This window comes from Anabas testudineus, chromosome 2 (genome assembly GCF_900324465.2).
Source record: "Anabas testudineus chromosome 2, fAnaTes1.2, whole genome shotgun sequence".
Lineage (NCBI taxonomy): Eukaryota > Metazoa > Chordata > Actinopteri > Anabantiformes > Anabantidae > Anabas > Anabas testudineus.
Genome location: NC_046611.1, coordinates 15,670,778 through 15,694,115, shown reverse-complemented (window position 1 = coordinate 15,694,115; position 23,338 = coordinate 15,670,778). Strand labels below are relative to the sequence as shown.

The window sequence follows — 23,338 nt, the reverse complement described above, 5'->3', positions numbered from 1 at the left end:
AATAATTAGAATCTCTGCATTAGTAAGCAGAGCACAAGGCAGAAACTGAGATAACTGATAACAGCATAGACATAGTTGGAAAACTAAATTTAACACCTGTAATAACACTGCAAGACACATACAGTATGTAAGTGCTTCCCCCCTCAAAGATTTATGATGGTAAGAACCTACTGTGATGTTCGACGTGAGGGAAGCAACATGAAAAATCTAATGTACTGTGGTTAATTTATTTTTCTTTCAAAACCAATTAGTCTATTTAGTTTCTATCAGTGGCTTAGTCAAAAAAAAAAACAACTCAGAAAATGAACACACTGACAATAAGAAATGTTGTACTTTGGGTTTTTACTTCAGTTCAGATACATGAAAATCTGGTTAATAATTCAACCAGCTACATAAAAACTACCGGTAAATAAAAATATGTTTTCTATGTATATTTTTAAAAAGCTAAAAAATTGCATTTATAAAAAAATCATAGATATGATTTATTTAATATAAAGTTTTGTGTCTAAGCATATAACAACTTTAGTTCTGATGTTTCTGTCAGAAGAAATTTTGTGAAAGCTGAGAAAATTCAGCAAACTCTAAACTTAATCCAGGTTTGGTTCCGGTTTTATCAACTTCTTTGTTACGAGCAAATATTATGAATATTTAGAAACAGCTGTTATAAGGGTTATAATAATAACCAGAATATCAGAGACCACTAGTATCCAGAAATATGTAGAAATGTCCTGCAGTGCTAAATCGTCCCACAGAAATTAAAAGAGAAATATTATATATAGAAACCACATTATGCCATTAGGGGTTCTCCAGGCAGATCATTCGATCTGCATATTTATTAGGCACAGTTTTTTATGCTGGGTGGCCACTCTGATACAACCCATCCCACTGAGTCAAGCTTGGTACCAGCACTCAGACCAGCAGTAGTTCAGTTTGTCTGCAGGAACTGTGTAGGACAGAGCAGCAGCAGAGCAGACCAGATCCACTGATGATGGCTCATCACTGACATCACTTAAAGTGTGCATCTGTTGAAAGAAGAAGAGACACAAGAGGTGATAAATCAGAGTTACATTCAATTTACATTCACAAATTATGCCATACAGTTTCGGACTGTGGCAAAAAAGTATTAACACAAAAAGTGCACAGTGACAGGGCTAAACACTGCCTCACAGTGTTAGATATATTGAAATAAAATATATTTAGCTTACAGACTGAGACTTATTGTCGGTTTTGATACTTTAATTATTGCAACTGTCTTCACATCCTGCTTGATCTGCAGGTGTTTTACCTTACACATGCACACAATACGTTCTTAGGTGGATTCCTAAGAGCTCCTTCAAGAGCATGTTGATTTTTTTCATTTGATATAAAATGTGGTGGTGTACAGGGGAAATACAGCAAAAATACTTATGTACCCACTGTGTGTGTGCCATATATGAGTTAATATCGTTTTATGCAATATACGGAATATAATTTGTTCTCAGGTCTTTCTTGCAAGAATCTTGATCTTTACAAAGTAACATAACTACGTTAATATTCAAAAAGGGCAAAGATGGCTCTCTGAAATAAGTGATTCGCAGGCAAGCCAGGTACATTGATGTTAGAGCTGTAACAAAGTATAAAACTGATCATTAGTTTGGTGTAGAAATGAGAGAACAAACCATTTCAGATCATTTGATGCTACAACAGTTTAATAAATAAGCACCACTGTCTTTTAACGTGTTGTAAGGCTGTCAGCTGGAATCTAGTTTTATTTCTTAACTCAGCCACATCATCACAGCAAGCTACAGTACTTTGCTTTGACACTAACTATGTTTAGTACAATACTGCTGAAAGCAGCAGAGACTGACTCCAACCCTCCACTGACCTCAGTGTCTCCAGTCTACATTGTGAACTCTTCATGAGCTCCGACAGCAGCTTAACATCTGAATCCTGCAGGTTATTGTGGTTCAGCTCCAGTTCTCTCAGATGGGAAGGGTTGGACTTCAGAGCTGAGGCCAGAATAGCACAGCTGGTCTTTGACAAACTGCAGCGACTCAATCTGAATAAAGAATAAACCAAATAACATTAACACGTTCAAAGTTTCTGCTTGAATCCATTCAATATTTTATAATCTGTTCATAACTGAAAAAGCTTTCAAAAGCAGAAATTTACTGCAAACACAAGGAAAAAGCTTTAACACTTGAACTATAATAGGGTTCATGTCTCAATAATGTGACTGTTCAGTGTCAAATAAATAAATAAATAAATAAATAAATAAAGGTGTGTAAGAAGTTCATAAAGTCTCTAATGTAAAATTTTCATGTTTTATTAAGTTTTGTAAATCTGTAGCTGAACCTGCTCAGCCAGAGGGAATAGATGAAAACATTGTTTAGATGTATGCCTCATGTTTGCAGTTTGCTTTTAACCTCAAAGTTCACATATTAACCTCAGAACAGAAATAAAGAATGGTATCTGACCTCAGAACCTCCAGTCTACAGTTTGCACTCCCCAGAAAACCACGCAGCAGCTTCACTCCTGAATCCTGAAGGTCCAAGTTTGAATTCAGCTCCAGTTCTCTCAGGTGGGAGGGGTTGGACTTCAGAGCTGAGGCCAGAGAGGAGCAACTTATCTCAGACAAACTGCAGCTGTTCAATCTGAATAAAGGATCATAGACTTAAACACATTTGTTGGTATTCTTGCACCAAGACAGAAGAACCCACTCTTTTCTCTGAACGGTATTGATCTCAATCAAACTTTGGTTTTGATTTGTGATTCAACTGAAATTTTTATTAATAAAACACATGAAAATGGTCTGGACAAAAATCCTAGTACCCTTAACCTCATATTTTCTTTATCACAAACGTTAGAGTAAATCCCTGCAAACAACTGTTGTTTTTTTAACTGTCAGTGAGGATTTGGCCAAATCATGTTGAGCAAACTACTTTTTACGTGTATTTTGTGTGCTTAGTCTGTTGGAGGATCCATCTCGTACTGCTGGAAACAGACGAGAGATTGAACATGACTATATGACAAACATAGGCTCTTGTATGTCTTCTACACTGCCTCCTTAAGGTGGCTTTATGGTGCCAATACTAGATACTGTGGTTGTTTCAGTGGAGGCTAAACAGCATTTATTGTCATACATTGTGTTCAGTATCTTAATGATTACTGGTTCATTCTGCTTTGTTTATGTGTTCAGGTGATCAGACATAACACTACACTGGAGCTTTGGGAAAACTCCATGCATCCCTGTGATCTGCGAGTAGCTGGATGATTGCAGCAGAAAAATGTGGTTATTTGGTGACAACCCAACATAAATAATTATTATGATAAACCAGACCACAGTCCTACTCTAACTTGAATTTTAGCCATTAATTCCTTCCTGCTGCATATCAAAGCAGTGTGAGTAGCATTTCTCCTCCCTTAGCCACATGTTGTAGCATGAAACTGAATCTGTGATCACAATAGTTTATGATCATGTTGTACTCAACATGCATCAACTGTGTTTGAGCACTATACATAATCAGAAGCAGCATGAACAAACTGGCTTAGCTGAGGTTTATTTTACTTAGATCATTGTACCAGCCTCATGTCTGCAGTTTAGTGTCACTACAACTTTCACATGATAATAATCTCAGCATAGAACTTAAAATGATGTCCTACCTCAGAGTCTCCAGTGTACAGAGTGGATTGCTCAGAAAATCACACAGCAGCCTCACTCCTGAATCCTGCAGGATGTTTCTACTCAGGTCCAGTTCTTTCAGATGAGAGGCGATGGTCTGCAGAGCTGATGCCAGAGATTCACAGCTGATCTCTGACAAACTGCAATCACTCAGTCTGAATGAAGAACAAACATGTAGCTTTAGAAAAGGGTGTTGTTTGAAATCATTCAGTGTTTCGTCATCTGTCCAAAGCTGAGGAAGGTTTAGAAAGCCAACGTTAAGTCTAAACTCCACACACACAATTATGCTATGTATTACTCGAACTATTTATTAAGATTTAGAGGCATGTTTATAGTTGAGGTATCATTCATGTTATGTTAAAAGTTTAAAATCTGTGGTTGTTTTGTTGCTTTGTCATAGATGAGGGACTAAACCACTGAAAAGGGAAAGAGACAAACATTTATATTGTAAGACTGTGATCATTGTGAATCAGTATAATACTGTATCAGCTCTACATGTGCATATCAAATAACACAACAACTTTCTCATCATATTATTCTCAGCACAGAACTAATAAATAGTGTCTGACCTCAGAGTGTCCAGTCTACAGTGTGGACTCATCAAGAAATCACACAGCAGTTTCATATCTTGATGTCGCAGTTTGTTGAAGCTCAGCTCCAGTTCTTTCAGATGTGAAGGGTTGGACTTTATAGCTGAAGCCAGGGACACACAGCTGATCTTTGACAAACTGCAGTTTATCAGTCTAAATAAAAAATAAATCATGTGTAAAAATCCAGTAAAAGGCCTGCACAAATCAAGAGACATATATTTTATAGTTTTTATAATATATCTGCACTGAAATTGTTCCAGTGACTGTTCCCAGCTATGTAACATATGCAGGTTGCTGTAGTTAAAACCATTCAGGGTTTCATCATGTTTAGAGCTGGAAGTTTAAAAATGGAAACTCCAAAAAACTACTATAAACCAAACAGGATGCTGGTTCAATATAATAACAAGTGAAAAAGAAATTAATATTAATGTCAACATGCTGACGCTTCAAAAAAAAAAAAGTGAAGTCACAAAGTTATTGGATTAAACCATCAAAAAAGAAAACATGGTTAAAATAATTGTTAAAAAATGGTATCAACTCAGTGATGAGTTTAGTGTTGCCACAACGTTCAAATCATATTCATTTCAGCATAGAACTGTAATGTTTTGATCTACCTCAGAGTCTCCAGTCTACATTGTGGACTCTCCAGAAAACCACACAGCAGCTTCACTCCTGAATCCTGCAGCTTGTTTCCACTCAGGTCCAGTTTTCTCAGATGGGAGGGGTTGGACTTCAGAGCTGAGGCCAGAGAATCACAGCTGATCTCTGACAAACTGCACTGACTCAATCTGAATCAAGAATACATTTTATCACTTTAGTTATGTAATTGTCAAACACCAATATAGAGACTTCAGAGGGAATTATCCAGTGTAAAATGTTTCTTATTATGCTAATGTTTTTAATCTGTAGCTCAGCATTGTTGTGCTACAGTCAGTGGACTAAACCACAGAATAAAAAAAAATATTTCACCAATAAGATCGTCAGTGTGTATCAGTAATTTGTAATTTCTAAAATCAGTAATTTGTCTACAGCTTAGTGTCACCACAACTTTCACATCATACTAATCTCAGCGCAGAAATAAAATACTGTGAACTGACCTCAGAGTCTCCAGTCTACATTGTGGACTCTCCAGAAAACCACACAGCAGCTTCACTGCTGAATACTGCAGCTTATTGTCACTCAGGTCCAGTTCTGTCAGATGGGAGGGGTTGGACTTCAGAGCTGAGACCAGAGAATCACAGCTGATCTCTGACAAACTGCAGGAACTTAATCTGAATGAAAAATAAACAATGTAAACAAAACATTGTATTTGTGTTGTTACCATATTATCATAAATTCCCCACTCGTCCCTTCCTTGGAGCAGTCTTATTCCTTAAGGCTTGGGTCCTCTACCAGAGGCCTGGGAGCTTGAGGGTCCTGTGCAGTATCTTAGCTGTTCCTAGGACTGCACTCTTCTGGACAGAGATCTCACATGTTCTTCCTGGGATCTGTTGGAGTCACGCTCCCAGTTTGGGAGTTACAGCCCCCAGTGGTCCTATCACCACGGGTACCACTTGTGCCTTCGCCTTGCACATCTTTTCCAGCTCTCCTCTCTCTCCGTGCTCCTTCTCCTGATGTTAGTATCACTTGGGATTGCTACATCTATTACTACAGCCTTGTTTTCCTGTTTGTCCACCACTACTAAGTTGGGTTGGTTGGCCATTACCAGTTTGTCAGTCTGTATCTGGAAGTCCCACAGGATCTGAGTCTGCTCCTGTGCTGCTAGGATTAGTGCCTCTGTGCTGTCTTTCAGTCCAGCTATGTCCAGCCTCTGGTAGGATTTGTCGACATCAGCCACTTCTTCTATCTGCAGGTGGTACATACCGTGCAGGGGTTTGTCCTTCTATGAGGGTTCCTCCTCCTCTTCCTTCCCTTGCTCCTTTGGAGCCTGCTGCCTGAGGTATTCACTAAGCATGTCATCAGTTGGGGCCATCTTCCTGATGTATTCATGGAGCTTAGTTGTTTCATTCTGGATAGTGGCTTTGACGCTCACTAATCCTCAGCCTCCCTTCCACTTAGCCTACAGTCTCAGGGTGCTGGATTTGGGGTGAAACCCTCTATGCATTGTAAGGAACTTCCTTGTCTTGATGTCAGTGGCTTCCATCTCCTCTTTTGGCCAGCTTATTATGTCAGGTCCAAGTACCCCACCTGATTACCGGGAGGGCGTAGTTGTTGATTGCCTGGACTTTGTTCTTCCCATTCAGCTGACTTCTCAGGCCTTGCCTTACCCTTTGGAGGTACTAAGTGGTTGCTGTTTTCCTTGCGGCCTCTTCGTGGTTACCATTTGCCTGTGGGATTCCAGGGTATTTGTAGCTATCCTCAACATCTGCTATCTTGCCTTCTGGTAGTTCTATCACCTCAGTTCTGAATAGCTTTTCTCTCCTTGCTACCATGCGACCACACTTATCCAGTCCGAATGATAGATAGCGCAGTGGTTAGTGCCACTGATGGGGTATGGTAGGGTGCTTGTTCAATATCCAGTCCAGGCCACTGCTGTGAATGCCTCTGACCAAACAATCAGAAACAGACATCGTCAGAGTGGTCTGAAGGCCCAACATCCACTAGTGGGCACTGTACTCAGTGACCGGCAACGTGGAGCTTATATTTTTTACTAGATTTTCAGGATGTGTTTAAATCCAGCCCTCTGCAGGTTGATATTTTTATTTTCCAAATGATGTAGCATCTTTTCATTTCTTACACATTAACCCAGTCCATAGCAGTGTGCATGATTTTTTTGCCCATTGAGATCTGATGTGTTTTCAAAGTTTTCCTTGTGAATGTGTGTATACAGTATGTGTGTATATGTCTATAGTGGGGAAATACTTAATTATTAAGGGACATTAAGTGACAAGTGACATATCCTGACCTCAGAGTTTCTAGTTTACAGCTGGGACTCTTCAGTCCAACAGACAGGTGCTTTACTGCAGAATCTTGCAGGTTGTAGTTTCCACTAAGGTCCAGCTCTCTCAGATGTGAAGGGTTGGATATCAGAGCTGAAGCCACGACTTGACAATGAGTCGCTGACAGTCCACAGCCATGAAGTCTGTGATTACAGACACAATGCATTTTAAATAAAATAAAACACTGCACTTGCTATTTTATTTACTAGACTAAAATTATCACATACATCCAGAATTGGTGTAAAGCAGCACAACTCTTTTATTCTTTTTTGCTTTTAGAGGCACCTTCACTGTTAGTCATTGGTGCACTAAGAAACAGAGTCAAACTAGCAGACTAAGAAAGACAACAGCAGTTAACAACAGAAACACTGTGAGAGCTACAACGACAGACCCTAAAACAACTGTTAGTGACATCAGCAACAACCTCCAGAGGGCAGGAAAGAAGGAATCATAATCTAATGTTTGCAGAAGACTTCTTTCCACAAAATGATGGAAAGGCTAAAGTTTGAAGAATAAATAAATCTGCTCTATTCCCAAACATACAAGCTCATCTGTGAAACACAGTGGAGAGGATGTCATGGCTTGGGCTGCAAGCCTTCTTCATCATTTCCATTGATGATGTAACACATGATGGCAGCAGCAAAATAAACTCAGAAGTCTACAGAAACATTTTGTCTGCCAATTTAAAGAAAGATGCAACCAAACTGATTGGGAGATCCTTCATCATGCAGCAAGACAATGACTCAAAACACTGCCCAAAAAAAACAAAGGAGTTCATCGAGGCAAGAAGTGGAAAGTCTTAGACTGGACGAGTCAGTATCCAGATTGACTCTATAGAGCATGCATTTCACCTGCTAAAGAGGAGACTAAAGGGAGTAACCCCCCAAAACTAACAAGTGAAAAAGGCAGCAGTGAAAGCCTGGAAAAGCATCAAAAAGAAGAAAAGTAGAATTAACAAGTTTGGTGATGTCAATTAGCCACAGGCTTGTTTTTATAAAATGAAAAAAAATGCAATTTTTAGTACATTTTGATTTATTATTACTTTTGTCAGTTTCAAGTTATGTCACTGACCTTTGTGGCTTTTTCTTTCTAAAACGAAAGGACACCAACTATTTTGTCCACATCTCTATTTGAAACTAATGGCTTCACTACTTTCTAATCACATCTGGACTCACCGAGCCTTTCTGCAGTTCCTCACAGCTGGGATCAATCTATGTCGTCCCTCTACTGATGTGTTGTACTTCTTAAGGTCCAACTCATCCAGAACCTCCTCTGACATCTGCAGCATGTAGGCCAGAGCTGAACAGTGGATCAAGGAGAGTTTCTTCTCTGATCTGTTCTCTGACTTCAGGAATTCTTGGATCTCCTGATGAACTGAAATGTCATTCATCTCCATCAGACAGTGGAAGATGTTGATGCTTCTGTCAGGGGAGATATCATCAATGTTTATTTTTTTCAGGTTGTTGATTATTCTCGGGATAACTGTTTGACTGTTCTCTGTGTGACCCAGCAGACCTCCCAAGATTCTCTGGTTTGACTCCAGAGAAAGGCCATGAAGGAAGCGAACAAACAGGTCCAGGTGACCATTTTTACTTTGGAGGGATTTGTCTAAAGATCTACTCAAGAAGTCATCCAGGGACAAGTCACAGGAGCTTTTTCCCAGAAAAGCCTTCAGGCCCGCTGTCTTCTTGTTGGCGTAACAGTGGAACATGTAGACTGCAGCCAGAAACTCCTGAATGCTCAGATGAACAAAGCAGTAGACTGTTTTCTGGAAGATCACACTCTCTCTTTTGAAGATCTCTGTACAAACTCCTGAGTACACCAAGGCCTCTGTCACATCAAGACCACACTGCTCCAGGTCTTCTTGGTAGAACATGATGTTTCCTTTCTCCAGATGTTCAAACGCCAGCCTCCCCAGCTTCAGGAGAACTTCTCTGTCAGCCTCTGTCAGCTCCTGTGGACTCGTCTCATGTCCTTCATCGTACTTGTTCTTCTTCCTCTTTGTCTGCACCAGCAGGAAGTGTGAGTACAGGTCAGTCAGGGTCTTGGGCAGCTCTCCTCTCTGCTCTGTAGTCAACATGTGCTCCAGAACTGTAGCAGTGATCCAGCAGAAGACTGGGATGTGACACATGATGTGGAGGCTCCTGGATGTCTTGATGTGTGAGATGATTCTGCTGGACAGCTCTTCATCACTGAATCTCCTCCTGAAGTACTCCTCCTTCTGGACGTCAGTGAAGCCTCGTACCTCTGTTACCCTGTCAACACATGTAGGAGGGATCTGATTGGCTGCTGCAGGTCGGGAAGTTATCCACACCAGAGCTGAGGGAAGCAGATTCCCCTTGATGAGGTTTATCAGCAGCACGTTGACTGATGACTCCTGTGTGACATCAGACACAACCTCCCTGTTGTTGAAATCTAGTGAAAGTCTGCTTTCATCCAGGCCGTCAAAGATGAACAAAGGTTTACAGACAGCCAGCTCCTCTGCTGTGACCTTCTGTAATGTTGGATGGAAAACATGGAGCAGGGTGAGAAGACTGTACTGCTCATCTTTGATCAGGTTCAGCTCCCTGAATGAAAGCAGAACCAGCAGACTGACATCTTGGTTTTCCAAGTCCTCTGCCCAGTCCAGAGTGAACTTCTGCACTGAGAAGGTTTTTCCAACACCAGCGACACCGTTCGTCAGAACCACTCTGATGTGTGTCTGTTGGTCAGGTAAGGCTTTAAAGATGTCGTGGACCTTGATTGCAGTGTCATGGAGGGTCTTCATCTTGGAAACTGTCTCCAGCTGCATCACCTCATGTTGGGTATTAACCTCTTCACTCTGTCCCTCTGTGATGTAGAGATCAGTGTAGATCCTGTTGAGGAGGGTTCCACTTCCTGTTTCATCACTTCCTTCAGTCACACATTCACATCTCCTCCTCAGATTGATCTTATGTTGATTTAAAACATCCTGCAGACCATTGGCTGAAAAAAAAGAAACAATGTGAGAACAAAGAGAATATAATCATAATTATTTTTCCTTAATTAATTTAAATAATTATAACCAATGCTATTTAATGTAACAGACAGACGTACAAACATTTTGAAGATAGGGATTCCTCTTTGGTCATGTTTTGCCAAAGCTTGGTACCATACCCATACTCACAACTCATGTTCATAACCTGTAGCCTATGCCAACCATAGTTATAGATATACAAGCATTGGTATAGTCAATCCATTTAAAACTTACCCAAATGATCAGTCTAAAATTTAAATGGTAGGTTTATTTTAACAGTGAGAGAGAGAATAACCACAATAACCACAAAAGAATTCAGAAAAACTGGAAACAATTGCATTTGGATTGAATTAGCATTTTTATGAGTGAAATAAGTATTTGATCCCATCACAAAACAAGACTTGGCAAAACCCTTGTTGGCAATCACAGAGGCCAGATGTTTCTTGGAGTTGACCACCAGGTACAATAGGTGCACATATTTCAGGAGGGATTTTGTCCCACTCCTCTTTGAGGAGCTTTGAGGCTGATGTTTAGCAACTTCAACCTTCAGCTCCCTCCACAGATTTTCCATGTGGTTAAGGTCTGGAGACTGGGTAGGCTACTCCAGGACCTTGATGTGCTTCTTCTTGAGCCACTCCTTTGTTAGCTTGGCCTTGTGTTCTGGGTCATTGTCATTCTGGAAGACCCATCCACGAGCCATTTCTTATGCCCTGGCTGAGGGAAGGAGGTTCTCACCCAAGATTTGATGGTACATGGCCTCGTCCTTTGTCCCTTTAATGTGAGAAGTTTTCCTGTCCCCTTGGCAGAAAAACACCCCCAAAGCATAATGTTCCCACCTCCGTGTTCGATGGTGGGGATGGTGTTCTTGGGGTCATGGGAGGCATTCCTCCTCCTCCTAAGACAGCCAGGTTAGTTGATGAGAAGAGCGAGTTTTTGGTCAACACTTTCACTTAGTTCTCTGAATCATTCAGATGTTCTTTACCAAACTTCAGATGGGCCTGTACATGTGCTTTCTTGAGCAGGGGGACCTCGCAGGTGCTGCAGCATTTCAGTCCTTCACAGGGAAGTATGTTATTAATTGTTTTCTTGGAGACTGTGGTCCCTTGAGATCATTGACAAGATCCTCCATTGTAATCCTGGGCTGATTCCTCACCTCATTGAAACTCCAAGGTGAGATATTCCATGGAGCCCCAGACTCAGGGAGATTGACAGCTATTTTGTGTTGTTTACATTTGCGAATAATTGCACCAACTGTCATCTTCTCACCAAGCTGCTTGACAGTGGTCTTGCAGCGCTTCCAGCCTTGTGTAGTTCTACACATGTTTTGTCTTTTGATCATGCTGTCTGAGCCTCTCAGAAACTGTCACCTGGGTGTGAAATACTGCGGGAAACTCCTGCAAACCTACATCCCAGGAAGTCAGTGGCAACACTTACAGCAGACAAAAGGTTGAGACACATATCTGGGGGGTGTTCCCCAGGTATAAAAACTCTGATTTCCCATTGTTCAGGGTCCTTCTTCACTGTGACCGCTCACATGTTGACTGACCTTCTTTGCAAAGAATAAAACTTTGTCGGCAGACAGAAGTCTCTATGTCATTCTTCACCAGCAGATGAAAATTTCCACAACAGTCTACAACCTACAACATTGTCCAGACGATTTTTTATTCTGTGTTGGATGCACTGATGTAAACTGTAATGTTCACACATCTTATAAGGTCAACCATCTGTCCATCTGTTACCTTGAACTGTAAAATAACAACAGTGTAGAAATACACAATCTAAATAAACAGACACAGTCAAGCAGCAACAAGAGCAGGATATCTTGTCCCTGACATCCTTGGACAGCTCTTTGGCCTTGGCCGTGGTGGAGAGTTTGGAATCTGATTGAATGATTTGTTCTGTGGACAGGTGTCTATTATAAAGGTAACTAGCTGAGAATAGGAGCACTCCATTTAAGAGTGTGCTCCTCCTACTGTGCTCTTTTTTAAAATGCCTTTTCTCTATTTGATTTTTTTTTTGTTGCTATTCTGTCTCTCAGTGTTAAAAAACACCTACCATTAAAATTTTAGACTGATAATTTCTTTGACAGTGGACAAATGTACAAAATCATCAGGGAATCAAATATCTTTTTCCTTAACTGTAATTAGACATAATAAAATTGCGCTAGCTGAGGAAAGAATTGTGCCATTATTTTTACTTGTTTTGTTATCATGTTTATTTAACCCGCTCACAATTAGTTTATTTTTTACCCGTGTGTGAAACTTTTTTAAAGCCTGAAAATTAAAAGAAAGAAATTAAAACTGACTTATAACAAAATATTGACTAAAACTAAGACACAATAAATTACTAAAACAAAATTTATTATGAACAAACCACAGTTCACATGAAACAATGACTAAAACTAAATCGAAAATTCCCGTCACATGAACATTTTCACACAGTCTTACTTTGTGCAGTGCTTGTCTGACTGTTTGTCTCCAGCCCTGGTCTTGTTCTGTGTTTTTCTCCACACTGTGGAGAGGTGATGCACTGTCTGCTAAATAAGAAATAATGAATATTAACAACCGATCCTGGAATTCATTGTTTGAGAATCTCAGTCCTGAGACCTTTTTATCTAATTAGTATTATTTCAAACATTTTCACATTCCAAAACATCACTGATTTTTTTACAGTGTAATGTGTTTGTCTAGTTTATATACTGCATAAATTGTTCCTTCTTATGAAACATGACAAAAAAATTAATCAAATCAAATACTGTTTTATTAATGAATATTGTTCAAAGCACAGCTCCATAAACAAATCAAACTGCTATAGCTTAAAACTGTGTGCAGTTAACCTTTAGCATGTAAAAGGCTGTAGTATTATCATGTGAAGTGCTGTAAATCTATTTCTTTTATGGCTATTTTGCCTCCACTGCAGGATTTTTATTGCCTTGTGGTCATTTTATGCTTAATCTAGGGTTTAGATTTTATTCTGGTTTAAAAATACAAGATTATATAATTTTCAAACTTAAAGTGCAAATACATGTGATTCAAGATTTTTTTCCACAGAGGAAGACACACAGGAATTCTTTTGAAAGTATTTAAACACTATAAAGGACCAATATGGATAGAGAAAGAGTTCAAAGATAAAAAATGCCGAATAAAAAATATTGTATAAATACATTTTAATACATTTAAATTTAAAATATAAAAATATTGCACATAGTGAAGTAATGAAGTCAGTCTCCCTGTGACAGGAAATAAACTTCTGTAAAATCATGTTCTGTGTAAACCCAAGCTGTGAATCAGTTGTAGTTCTAGTAGAATACTACACACAGCAGTATTTAATATGTGCATTGTTTCATAATATAATATTTTTGTGGATTCATTTTCATTTTGTTCAGGTAATGATGCAGTACATACTAGCACCAGTGAAACTACAATGTAAACAGAATAATAAAAAAAACAAATTTTCAATACCTACCTTCAATACCTTTTGTTTTCTAATATCTTTGTTCATCACTGCCATCATTCATTTTTTTGTTAATTGCACTGCAAATTCAGCAGATCAGACACACTCTATGTTAGGTTTAATGGACATAAATCACAATAAACATCAGTATCAACCTTTTTGACTCCCCATTTCTCTACTTTGTCAGTATTTATTTTTTATAAATTGTTGAATAGTTTTGGTATTGCGGCACTAAATATTTCTGTAGCTGGGATGTTTGGGGGTTTCCAACCTTTCATAATCCTTTAATACAACACAGTGTGACTCAGCTACATATAGTCACACAACAAGCTGTGCTAGTGGCATGATTGGCACCAAAAGCTGCTCTTCAAGTTGGCTCATGATTTAAATATATAGTTAGATTTCTTTAAAAAAAAACTGTGTTTTCCCCCATATAGCTGTTTCATGAAGCAAACCAAACAGGATGAATGGACCATCTGTTGGGGCTATTAACAGGTATACAGTTATACTACGACCGCACAAACACTCAATACACAAACACTAACTTTGTAGCTGTTATCTTACTTTGTGTCTAAGGGTCCAGATTCACTACTGAACACTGGAGGGTCCTGTCTGGATCGGTCACTCTTCATGGAGAGACGGCTGGATAGTGCAGACTCTGCTCTGTCCTCCTCGTCCTCCACACAAAAACTCATCTTGTGGACTAAAGTAACTGTGACTGTGGGTTCAGAAAAGAAGAATCAGGATGAACAGGTCTGTGCTGGAGTCACACCCAAATAAGAAAACCTAAAATACATAACTGAATAAAGAGAAATGCAGGCTGTGCATCAGTCCAATACTCATTATTTCATTACTACTTCTTCTATACAGAATACATTTTACACCCTTTTTCTTTTAGTTTTTTTATTGTGTATTTCAGAGTGGGTAAATTCTCTCAGGTTAACCAGCTTCAATTGAACTACTGCCTGTTTGGAATAAACTTGACTCACTTTTCCAGGAAGAACTAGCTCTAGTATATACTTCTATACTTATATACTTTTTAAGTACATAAAAAGTTTTCATGATAGTTTATTCACGCTCACCTTTCTCAGCTTTTTTGTTTTCTTCTGTCGACTCCTCTTTTGACTGCTGACGAAAGTTTAACTGACTAAATACTTTCACTATTGTCTTCTTTGTTCTTCACTGTTGAACTCACTCCTCCTCATTCTCTTTCACTTCAGAGAAAATCAAATTAGTACGTATGTGTACTTGCATCAAAAAACATTAGCTGCCAATCCACATTCATTACGACCTCTTGCTGATCCATCGGATTGGTACACGCTTCTTAAGGTTAAACCACCAGTAACCAGTAAATCTATCCTACGTTGCTGAAGTTAGTATTTCAAACTCCTTTGGTAAAGAAATTGTCAAATAATGTACATGTGAAATTATCACAAAATGTAAAACAAAAATGTCTCATGGCTGCAAAAGAATTCCGCTCATTTGAATTCATTATAAAACATGTCTCCTCATTCACAGGTCAAATATAAATCAAAAACATAGAAATTTCCAGCTGTTCTTGAGAAAGGGCAGGAACGTCAGCTTAATTTAGCAAACACTGTTTGTCTGGCACCTGTCTTCCAGGAGGAGCCCAGGTGGGGGTAAGCAGAGTTACCCAGTTAGCAACAACTTAAGTGGCAATAATCAATACTTGATATATGACTATGAACTAATATATTCAAGTTTAGTTTTACAAAGTCATATTTAGAACATTAATAACTACAGCAAGACTTCTCTCACAGGCGATCTGAGGATCCATCTTCCTCCATCTCCGAGACCTAAACCTGGATTTTGCATTTTCTGACAACTAAAACCTCTAAAGACGATGATCTTGATGATCAAGTGGATAAAATCATTTCATCACAAAAATAAAGATATTATATTTAAGTTGAAATATATAAATTTATTTCATAGCGAAAACAAGATGTTTAAGCAGTATTTACATTTATCCAACAGCACAGAGCTTTATACAACAAAGTGAAACCTCTATATCTGAGTTGCTTTACTTTCCCGCTTCATCACAACTTAAGTAAATTCAGTCATCAATCTATGTCTCACACACGGTTATTTTTTGTGAACAAATAATCAACACTGCTGCTGCCACTGTGTGCCTAATGGTCGGTGAAGCAGGTGAATCTTAGGGACTCACATGTGACAGCCTGTTCTACATGCATTAGCATTACTCTCTAAAAATCCTGCCTTTATCGCTCTAATATCACCAAGTTATTCAAAAAACATTTCCACCACAGCTGTGATCAGATTGTATCAAACACTGATTCAATATGGAACAAGCCATTTGAAGTTTATAAGATTCATAAGGGACGGTTGGCATCTCCACTTAAGAAGCTGTATCTTTGTAGAATTCTTCTGGTTACCTGTAAGAGGTACCCCCTAGTCAACATAGGATAAAGCGGGGATCTTCCAACGTTAAATCATTTCTCGTTCTACAGAAGCGCTGACAGGACATCATTCTTCAAGTTCTCTTGCCCATGTACCACAACATTCTGTCATGGTTTCATATACAAGTCTCTCCATTTAGGGCACCAGGTGCTGTGTACTTAACAAAGCACCAATCACTAATTTAGGTCAGGTGAAAAGTTCAGAAAGCAATGGGTCCAACTTCTGTCAGTCACATGTAGAGTGTTTCTGTTCCAATTCATTATGTCCCACTGTGAAACTTTATCCATTTGGTTTAGAAACTGCTCAGACACAGTAGTAACTCATAATTAGAGGTGAGCTTGAGGTCATATCTGTTGCCAGCACCTGGAAGTTACTCGACCTCTGGATCATGTACTTCTTACATGTTTACAAGCTATTTTTTGTCCACGCTGTTCATATCATCTGTTGATGTGTTCTGTACACAACATGTTTGGCATGTCTGTTCGTCCTGAAAGTGGACTCGTTACTGCTCTGCTGCTCCTCTTGAGGTTTCTTCCATTTCTGTTTTCCCATTAGTGTTTTTTTATGCCCCACATGTTGTAAAAGCCTTAGAGGCAAATTTTGTAAGTTATGTTCCTGATTAAAATTTGACCAGCCGGTGATGACCTTCTCTGTAGATTTTCTTTACCTGGAACTGAAAGTGAGAGACAAGCAGAAAATGGTTAACGTCTTCTGTCCACCCTCTCTTATTCACAGCAAGTTACCATACAAAGCACTCGTGTGTAAAGACAGACAGAGTATGAGTATGCACACACAAAAATACTGATAGAAAACATATTAAACAGACACAGATGTAATTAGTTTTCTCTCCTAATACAAGTTTACATCTCTCTTATTTTGTCCTTTTCTTTTTTTCTCATGTTGGAAAATCTGCCCAAGCAGTAGTGGACATATGTTGCAAGATGCTGTGTCAGGACTCACGTCTTGTATCTGGAAGCTTTGATCTCCCAGTCCTCTATTCTGTCGGGACAAACACAGTGAGTTGGTGTTAGAGAGTTATTAAACCAAGCAGTTTATAATCAAATTATATTGTGATTGCTACTAGGTTATGATATATTCTTTATATTACTTAAGTTCAACTGCAGTTTGAAAGGTTTACACAAAGAACTTAAAATGTTTTGTTATAGTTTTATTATTAGAAAAGGTCATGACCCTCTCATGATTTGATGATGGTACTAGATTTCAGGAAAAACAGCACAAACACACACCAATCCAAGATGTCCTTCCTTTTTTGTGGATCAGACAGATAACATTGAGTTCAGCTCGAGCTTTACAACCTAGTCTTTTAGTAGAGTGTCACTGCATTACTTTGTTATTCTGTTTTGTAGTTGGGAACAGGTTTGTTTTAAACAGAGCAGACAGAATACAAGTGCAATTTTAATCTCATCTTAATATTGTATTTATTTAAAGTGCAGTGTGTACAGGTTCCCAGCACCTGATAGATGCCCAGAAAGACAAACTGTCCTTTCTTGGATGATCACTTGGTTTACTGGAGTATCAGAAATGTTAGTTGTGTGACTGTAGTGTAAGCAGTTCCCATGTGGTTGGTCATAATATACATATAGATATAGATATATATATACATAGAAGGAGTGAGCTTGTTTTGATATTACCAGTGCAGTATAATTTACATGTTATAGCTAAATCTGTATCATAGAGATTGCTGTGATTCTGTCTGAACAGGAAGGCCAATAAAATGTTTAATTTTAGATGTGTTGTTTTTTTTTTCCTGGCCACCTTTAAAACATCAACATTATCAATGTTTCATGAAAATGAAAGGCTGAGGGTGCATCCCAACACTGGTTCTCTGCTCTAACACAAATGGTCTTGAAAGTAGCCTGGACTGACCTCACGGTTTCCAGTCCATAGTGTGGAGTCTCCACCAGCTTAGTCAGCTGCTTCACTCCTGAATCTTCAAGGTCGTTTCCAATTAAGTCCAATACTCTGAGATAGACGGGGTTGGACTTCAGAGCAGAGGTCAGATTATCACAGCTGACCGTTGTCAAAGAGCAGTAATTTAGTCTGAATAAATAATTTAAAATAAGAATAATCATTATAAGAAAAAGTATATATAGTGTCATATTAACGTCCACACAGAAAAAAATAAAAAATGTTTCTGACCTCAGAGTGTCCAGTTTACTGGTTGGAGATGCCAGAAAATCAAACAACGCCTTTGCGCCTGAGTCTCCCAGGTCGTTGATACTCAGGTCTAGTTCTCTCAGAGTGAACGGGTTTGTTTTCAGAGCAGTCACCAGTAAAGCACAACTACTTTCTGGCAAATTGCAAGCCATCAACCTAAATAAAGACCAAACAATTAGTACAAAGCAGGATCCTGTGTTAAGAGTAGTTTTAGCTTGTGAGATATAATCGCTGATAAAGAATAGAGGAGGAAAAGGTTCTTTTGCTTAATGTTTAGCAAGTACCGTATTTTCCGCACTATAAGGCGCACCTAAGAGGCTTCAATTTTCTCAAACGCCGATAGTGCGCCTTATATATGGATCAATATTGAGCCGCAACAAGTCTCGCAACTACGGTAAGCAGCCGCCAACTCCATTTTGCCTTGCAGAAGAAGTAGCACGCGGTGCATGCTGGGATATATGACTGCGCGAAGCGTGCCGTTTCATTTCCATTTGTGTGTTTGTGCAAAAACCCCAAAATAGCTCCTATTAAGAGACACGCTTACGACGCAGAGTTTAAACTCAAGTCGATCACTCACGCAGTAGAACACGGGAACAGACCAGCAGCGAAAGAATTTAACATTAACGAATTAATGGTGCAGTTTCTTGTCTTTACTGGAGTTGTGAACTGAGGAGTACATTGCTCTCAACTACATTTTATCCTATCTTTTCTTTATGTAACTGAAAGAAACAGAAAGAAACTAAATGAACAAATAATACATCGTTACACATTTCGCACACGCTAGCTTGACTTGAATGAAGCCAATTACAATAACACGCACACGTAATTTATCACATGTAACAGGTAACAACTAACATACTTCTAATGACAATAAACATGTTAATACTTACAAAGACAAATGCTTTCCAAGGCACAAACGTATAAATCACACTCAGCATAAACATGAACCAGTTGGTTTTACTGTGGAAACTAAACTAGCTTAATTTACTGACGGAGAAAATACGTCAAAGCTGTACTATTGAACAGAGAGTGGAAAGAGCGCTCACTCTCCAACTAATTATCTTAACAAAGATCAACTAAAATACACAACTCTCACTCTGACAAATTTTAAGAACAATACTACAATACTTTTTAGCTGCCTTTGTCACAACTTATTGTTATGCATTTATCCCTTGAACTGAAAGGCCTGACACGGCCAGAGCACATCATCAACATCATTTTGGGAGTGAACGGAGTTGTCAGAACGCTGGTTTGTTATCTATTAATCAAGTTTGACCGACCTATCTGATGTTTTGTTGACATTCCCTTTAGCGCAGCTCTATCTAATGGTTGCATAACGTAACCCCAGCCTCTACTGTAGTGTCTATTCTATGCGCCTTATAATGCGGTGCGCCTTATATATGAAAAAAGTTTTAAAATAGGCCATTCATTGAAGGTGCGCCTTATAATGCGGTGCGCCTTATAGTGCGGAAAATACGGAAATCACGTGATAGATCCCTTTCTCTTACAGACCATTACTGTGGATGGAATCACTGTTAACTTAGTCAAAAGTATACACAAAATAACACAGGTTTTAAATCACTAAACTGACCTTAAAATCCTCAGTCTACAGTTTCGACTCTTCAGTCCAGCAAAGAGCAGCTTCACCCTTGAGTCACTGTGTAGCTGACTGTGACTCAGGTCCAGCTGTTTCAAATGGGAAGGGTTGGAGTCCAGAGCTGAGGCCACAATTTCACAGTGAGACTCTTTGAAATCACAGCCAGAGAGTCTGTCATTAGAAATACAAGGGGAAAATGTTATTATTACAGATAATACTGTATATTTAGTTTAGGCATTGGGGCACATTACTTGTAATGTTTGACCTGAAACAATAATGCTCATCACTTTCTCAGACCCAGAGACCTTTAATCTTTAAATCTACTTTGATGTTGCAGATAAAGAGAGAAATTAAATATGTTAACGTCTACTGTACAGTGCACACAGCCTACTGGGCTCATTTGATTGCCAATTGACTGTCGGCAGTGGATTAGTATTATTATTATTAAATTATTTTAAATCGACATAATAACATGAACTGAACAACTAATCTGCATTTAGTAATTTTTATCACATCTGGACTCACCGAGCCTTTCTGCAGTTCCTCACAGCTGGAATCAATCTCAGCTGTCCCTCTTTAGATGTTTTGTATTTCTCAAGGTCCAACTCCTCCAGAACCTCTTCTGACATCTGCAGCATGTAGGCCAGAGCTGAACAGTGGATTACAGAGAGGTACTTCTCTGATCTGTTTTTTGACTTCAGGAACTCTTGGATCTCCTGATGAACTGAGTGGTCGTTTATCTCCATCAGACAATGAAAGATGTTGATGCTTCTGTCAGGAGAGATGTCACGACTGTTTATTTCCTTCATGTTGTTGATTATATTGTGGATACTTTTTGGGTTTTTTATTGTCTGACACAGCAGAATTTCTAAGAGTCTCTGGTTGGACTCTAAAGACAGACCATAAAGAAAGCGAATGAACAGGTCCAGATGACCGTTTCTACTTTGAACCGCTTTCTCCAGAACGCTACTTAAAAAGACATCCCAAGACATTGGTTGTGACTCACTATGTGAACAGTCTATAAGGAAAGTCTTTAGTACTTCTGTGTTCCCGTCAGTGTAACAGTGGAACATGTAGACTGCAGCCAGAAACTCCTGAATGCTCAGATGAACAAAGCGGTAGACTGTTTTCTGGAAGATCACACTCTCTATTTTGAAGATCTCTGTACAAACTCCTGAGTACACCAAGGCCTCTGTGACATCAAGACCACACTGCTCCAGGTCTTCTTGGTAGAACATGATGTTTCCTTTCTCCAGATGTTCAAACGCCAGCCTCCCCAGCTTCAGGAGAACTTCTCTTTCAGCTTCCATCGGTGTACTGGTATCATGTCCCTCATCGTTTTTGTTCTTCCTCTTCTTTGTCTGAATGTGCAGGAAATGTAAGTATAGTTCAGTCAGGGTCTTGGGCAGCTCTCCTCTCTGCTCTGTAGTCAACATGTGCTCCAGAACTGTAGCAGTGATCCAGCAGAAAACTGGGATGTGACACATGACTTTCAGGCTTCTGGATTTTTTAATGTGTGAGATGATTCTGCTGGACAGCTCTTCATCACTGAATCTCCTCCTGAAGTACTCCTCCTTCTGGACGTCAGTGAAGCCTCGTACTTCTGTTACCCTGTCAACACATGTAGGAGGGATCTGACTGGCTGCTGCAGGTCGGGAAGTTATCCAGACCAGAGCTGAGGGAAGCAAATTCCCCTTGATGAGGTTTGTGAGCAGCACGTTGACTGATGACTCCTGTGTGACATCAGACACAACCTCCCTGTTGTTGAAATCCAGTGAAAGTCTGCTTTCATCCAGGCCGTCAAAGATGAACAAAAGTTTACGGACAGCCAGCTGCTCTGCTGTGACCTTCTGTAATGTTGGATGGAAAACACGGAGCAGGGTGAGAAGACTGTACTGCTCATCTTTGATCAGATTCAGCTCCCTAAATGGAAGCAGTACTAAGAAACTGACATCTTGGTTTTCCAAGCCCTGTGCCCAGTCCAGAGTGAACTTCTGCACTGAGAAAGTTTTTCCAACACCAGCGACACCGTTCGTCAGAACCACTCTGATGTGTGTCTGTTGTTCAGATATACCCTTAAAGATATGTTGGCACATGATTGGAGTTCCATAGTGAGTCTTCCTGTTAACTGTCTCAAGCTGCATCACTTCATGTTCTATATTAATCTCTTCACTCTGTCCGTCTATGACAAAGGGTTTAGTGTAGATCCTTAATTGACTTTCATTTCCTTCAGTGTCACATTCACATCTAATCCTCAGACTGATCTTATGTTCATCTAATATCTCTTGAAGTTCACTGCCTGCTGAAACAAGAAAACCAGAAAACTACATTAATGCACATAACAAATGTGACTACTGAAACGTGTTTTCAGCAGACAGATGTTCAATCTTACTTTGTACTGTGCTGGTCTGACTGTCTGTATGCAGTCCAGTTCTTGTTTTGGATTTTCCTGCACACTGGGGACAGGAGGAGTCTCCTGATGAACCAGACTGGTCCCAATATGAAGTGATGCACTTTCTGCAGAACCGGTGTCCACAGCTAGTAGATATCAAATCCTTTGAGACGTCCTGACACAAAGCACAGCAGGACAGTTGCTTCTCCACAGAAACCGGACTCCTCGTCCTGTTGCTTTGGATAAAAATACATTAATTTTAACATATTACATTACAAGTGAAAACCCATACAGCCTAATGTTCCAAATTAAATTGCATTTATAATCTACAGTGGCAAGAAAAAGTATGGGCATCCTTTGGGATTACATGGAGTTTTGCATGAATTGGTCAATTGAACATATTCCAGCAAAAGAGCACAACACCATGTGTGAAGGAAAGAAAGGCACAGCACACCGTCATCTAAACCTCATCCCCACTGTAAAACATGGCGCAGGGAGCATCATGGTTTGGGGCTGCTTTGCTGCCTCAGTTTGAAATGCTGTGGCATGACCTTAAGAGAGTCATTCACACCAGACATCCCAAGAATATTGCTACACTGAAACAGTTTTGTGAAGAGAAGTGGTCAAAAATTACTCCAGATCATTGTGCAGGTCTGTTCTGGAAAGGAGGGTCAACCAGATATTAAGTCAAAAGGTTCACATACTTTTTCCACCCTGCACTGTGAACATGTTATGTTCAATAAAACATGAAAACATATAATGTTTGTGTACTATTATTTTAAGCAGACTGTGTTTTTGTATTGTTGTCACTTAGATGAAGAGCGGAGCACATTTTACGACCAATTCATGCAAGACTCCAAGTAATTCCAAAGGGGGCCGATACTTTTTCTTGCCAATGTCTATATATATATATATATATATATATATATATATATATATATATATATATATATATATATATATATATATATATATATATATATATATATATATATATATATATATATATATATATATATAAAAAAGAGCTCAAAGGTCATGGCCTTTCAATGCTGGTTCTTAGACTTGTTCCTTGAATACAGATTCTATGAATA

At 39.2% G+C, this 23,338-nt stretch overlaps 3 protein-coding genes across 6 annotated transcripts in view; 2 read left to right on the top strand and 1 right to left on the bottom strand.

Moving 5' to 3' along the window:
* Nucleotides 1–23,338, top strand: part of LOC113163505 — a 1,294,879-nt gene that overhangs the window by 143,056 nt on the left and 1,128,485 nt on the right. The window lies entirely within an intron of this gene.
* The window catches only part of LOC113163522 (NACHT, LRR and PYD domains-containing protein 12-like), a 428,332-nt gene that overhangs the window by 67,883 nt on the left and 337,111 nt on the right, over nucleotides 1–23,338 (top strand). The window lies entirely within an intron of this gene.
* The window catches only part of LOC113163520 (NACHT, LRR and PYD domains-containing protein 12-like), a 30,259-nt gene continuing 7,246 nt past the window's right edge, over nucleotides 326–23,338 (bottom strand). Inside the window, exons 1-10 of one of the 4 annotated variants that reach the window (XM_026362239.1) lie at nucleotides 14,203–14,306; nucleotides 12,633–12,721; nucleotides 8,366–10,154; nucleotides 7,157–7,333; nucleotides 5,349–5,522; nucleotides 4,231–4,404; nucleotides 3,643–3,816; nucleotides 2,457–2,633; nucleotides 1,865–2,038; nucleotides 326–1,022 (exon numbers count right to left, since the gene is read on the bottom strand). In XM_026362239.1, the coding sequence (XP_026218024.1) occupies nucleotides 1,010–1,022; nucleotides 1,865–2,038; nucleotides 2,457–2,633; nucleotides 3,643–3,816; nucleotides 4,231–4,404; nucleotides 5,349–5,522; nucleotides 7,157–7,333; nucleotides 8,366–10,154; nucleotides 12,633–12,721; nucleotides 14,203–14,270 (3,009 nt within the window). In that variant the 5' untranslated portion in view covers nucleotides 14,271–14,306 and the 3' untranslated portion in view covers nucleotides 326–1,009. Of the gene's footprint in view, nucleotides 1,023–1,864; nucleotides 2,039–2,456; nucleotides 2,634–3,642; nucleotides 3,817–4,230; nucleotides 4,405–5,348; nucleotides 5,523–6,166; nucleotides 7,334–8,365; nucleotides 10,155–12,632; nucleotides 12,722–14,202; nucleotides 14,307–15,599; nucleotides 16,751–17,037; nucleotides 17,077–17,964; nucleotides 18,139–18,237; nucleotides 18,412–19,846; nucleotides 20,024–20,377; nucleotides 21,125–21,366; nucleotides 22,155–22,244; nucleotides 22,481–23,338 lie in introns of those variants that run through there. The other 3 variants (XM_026362249.1, XM_026362250.1, XM_033326714.1) reach the window with 3 other exon arrangements.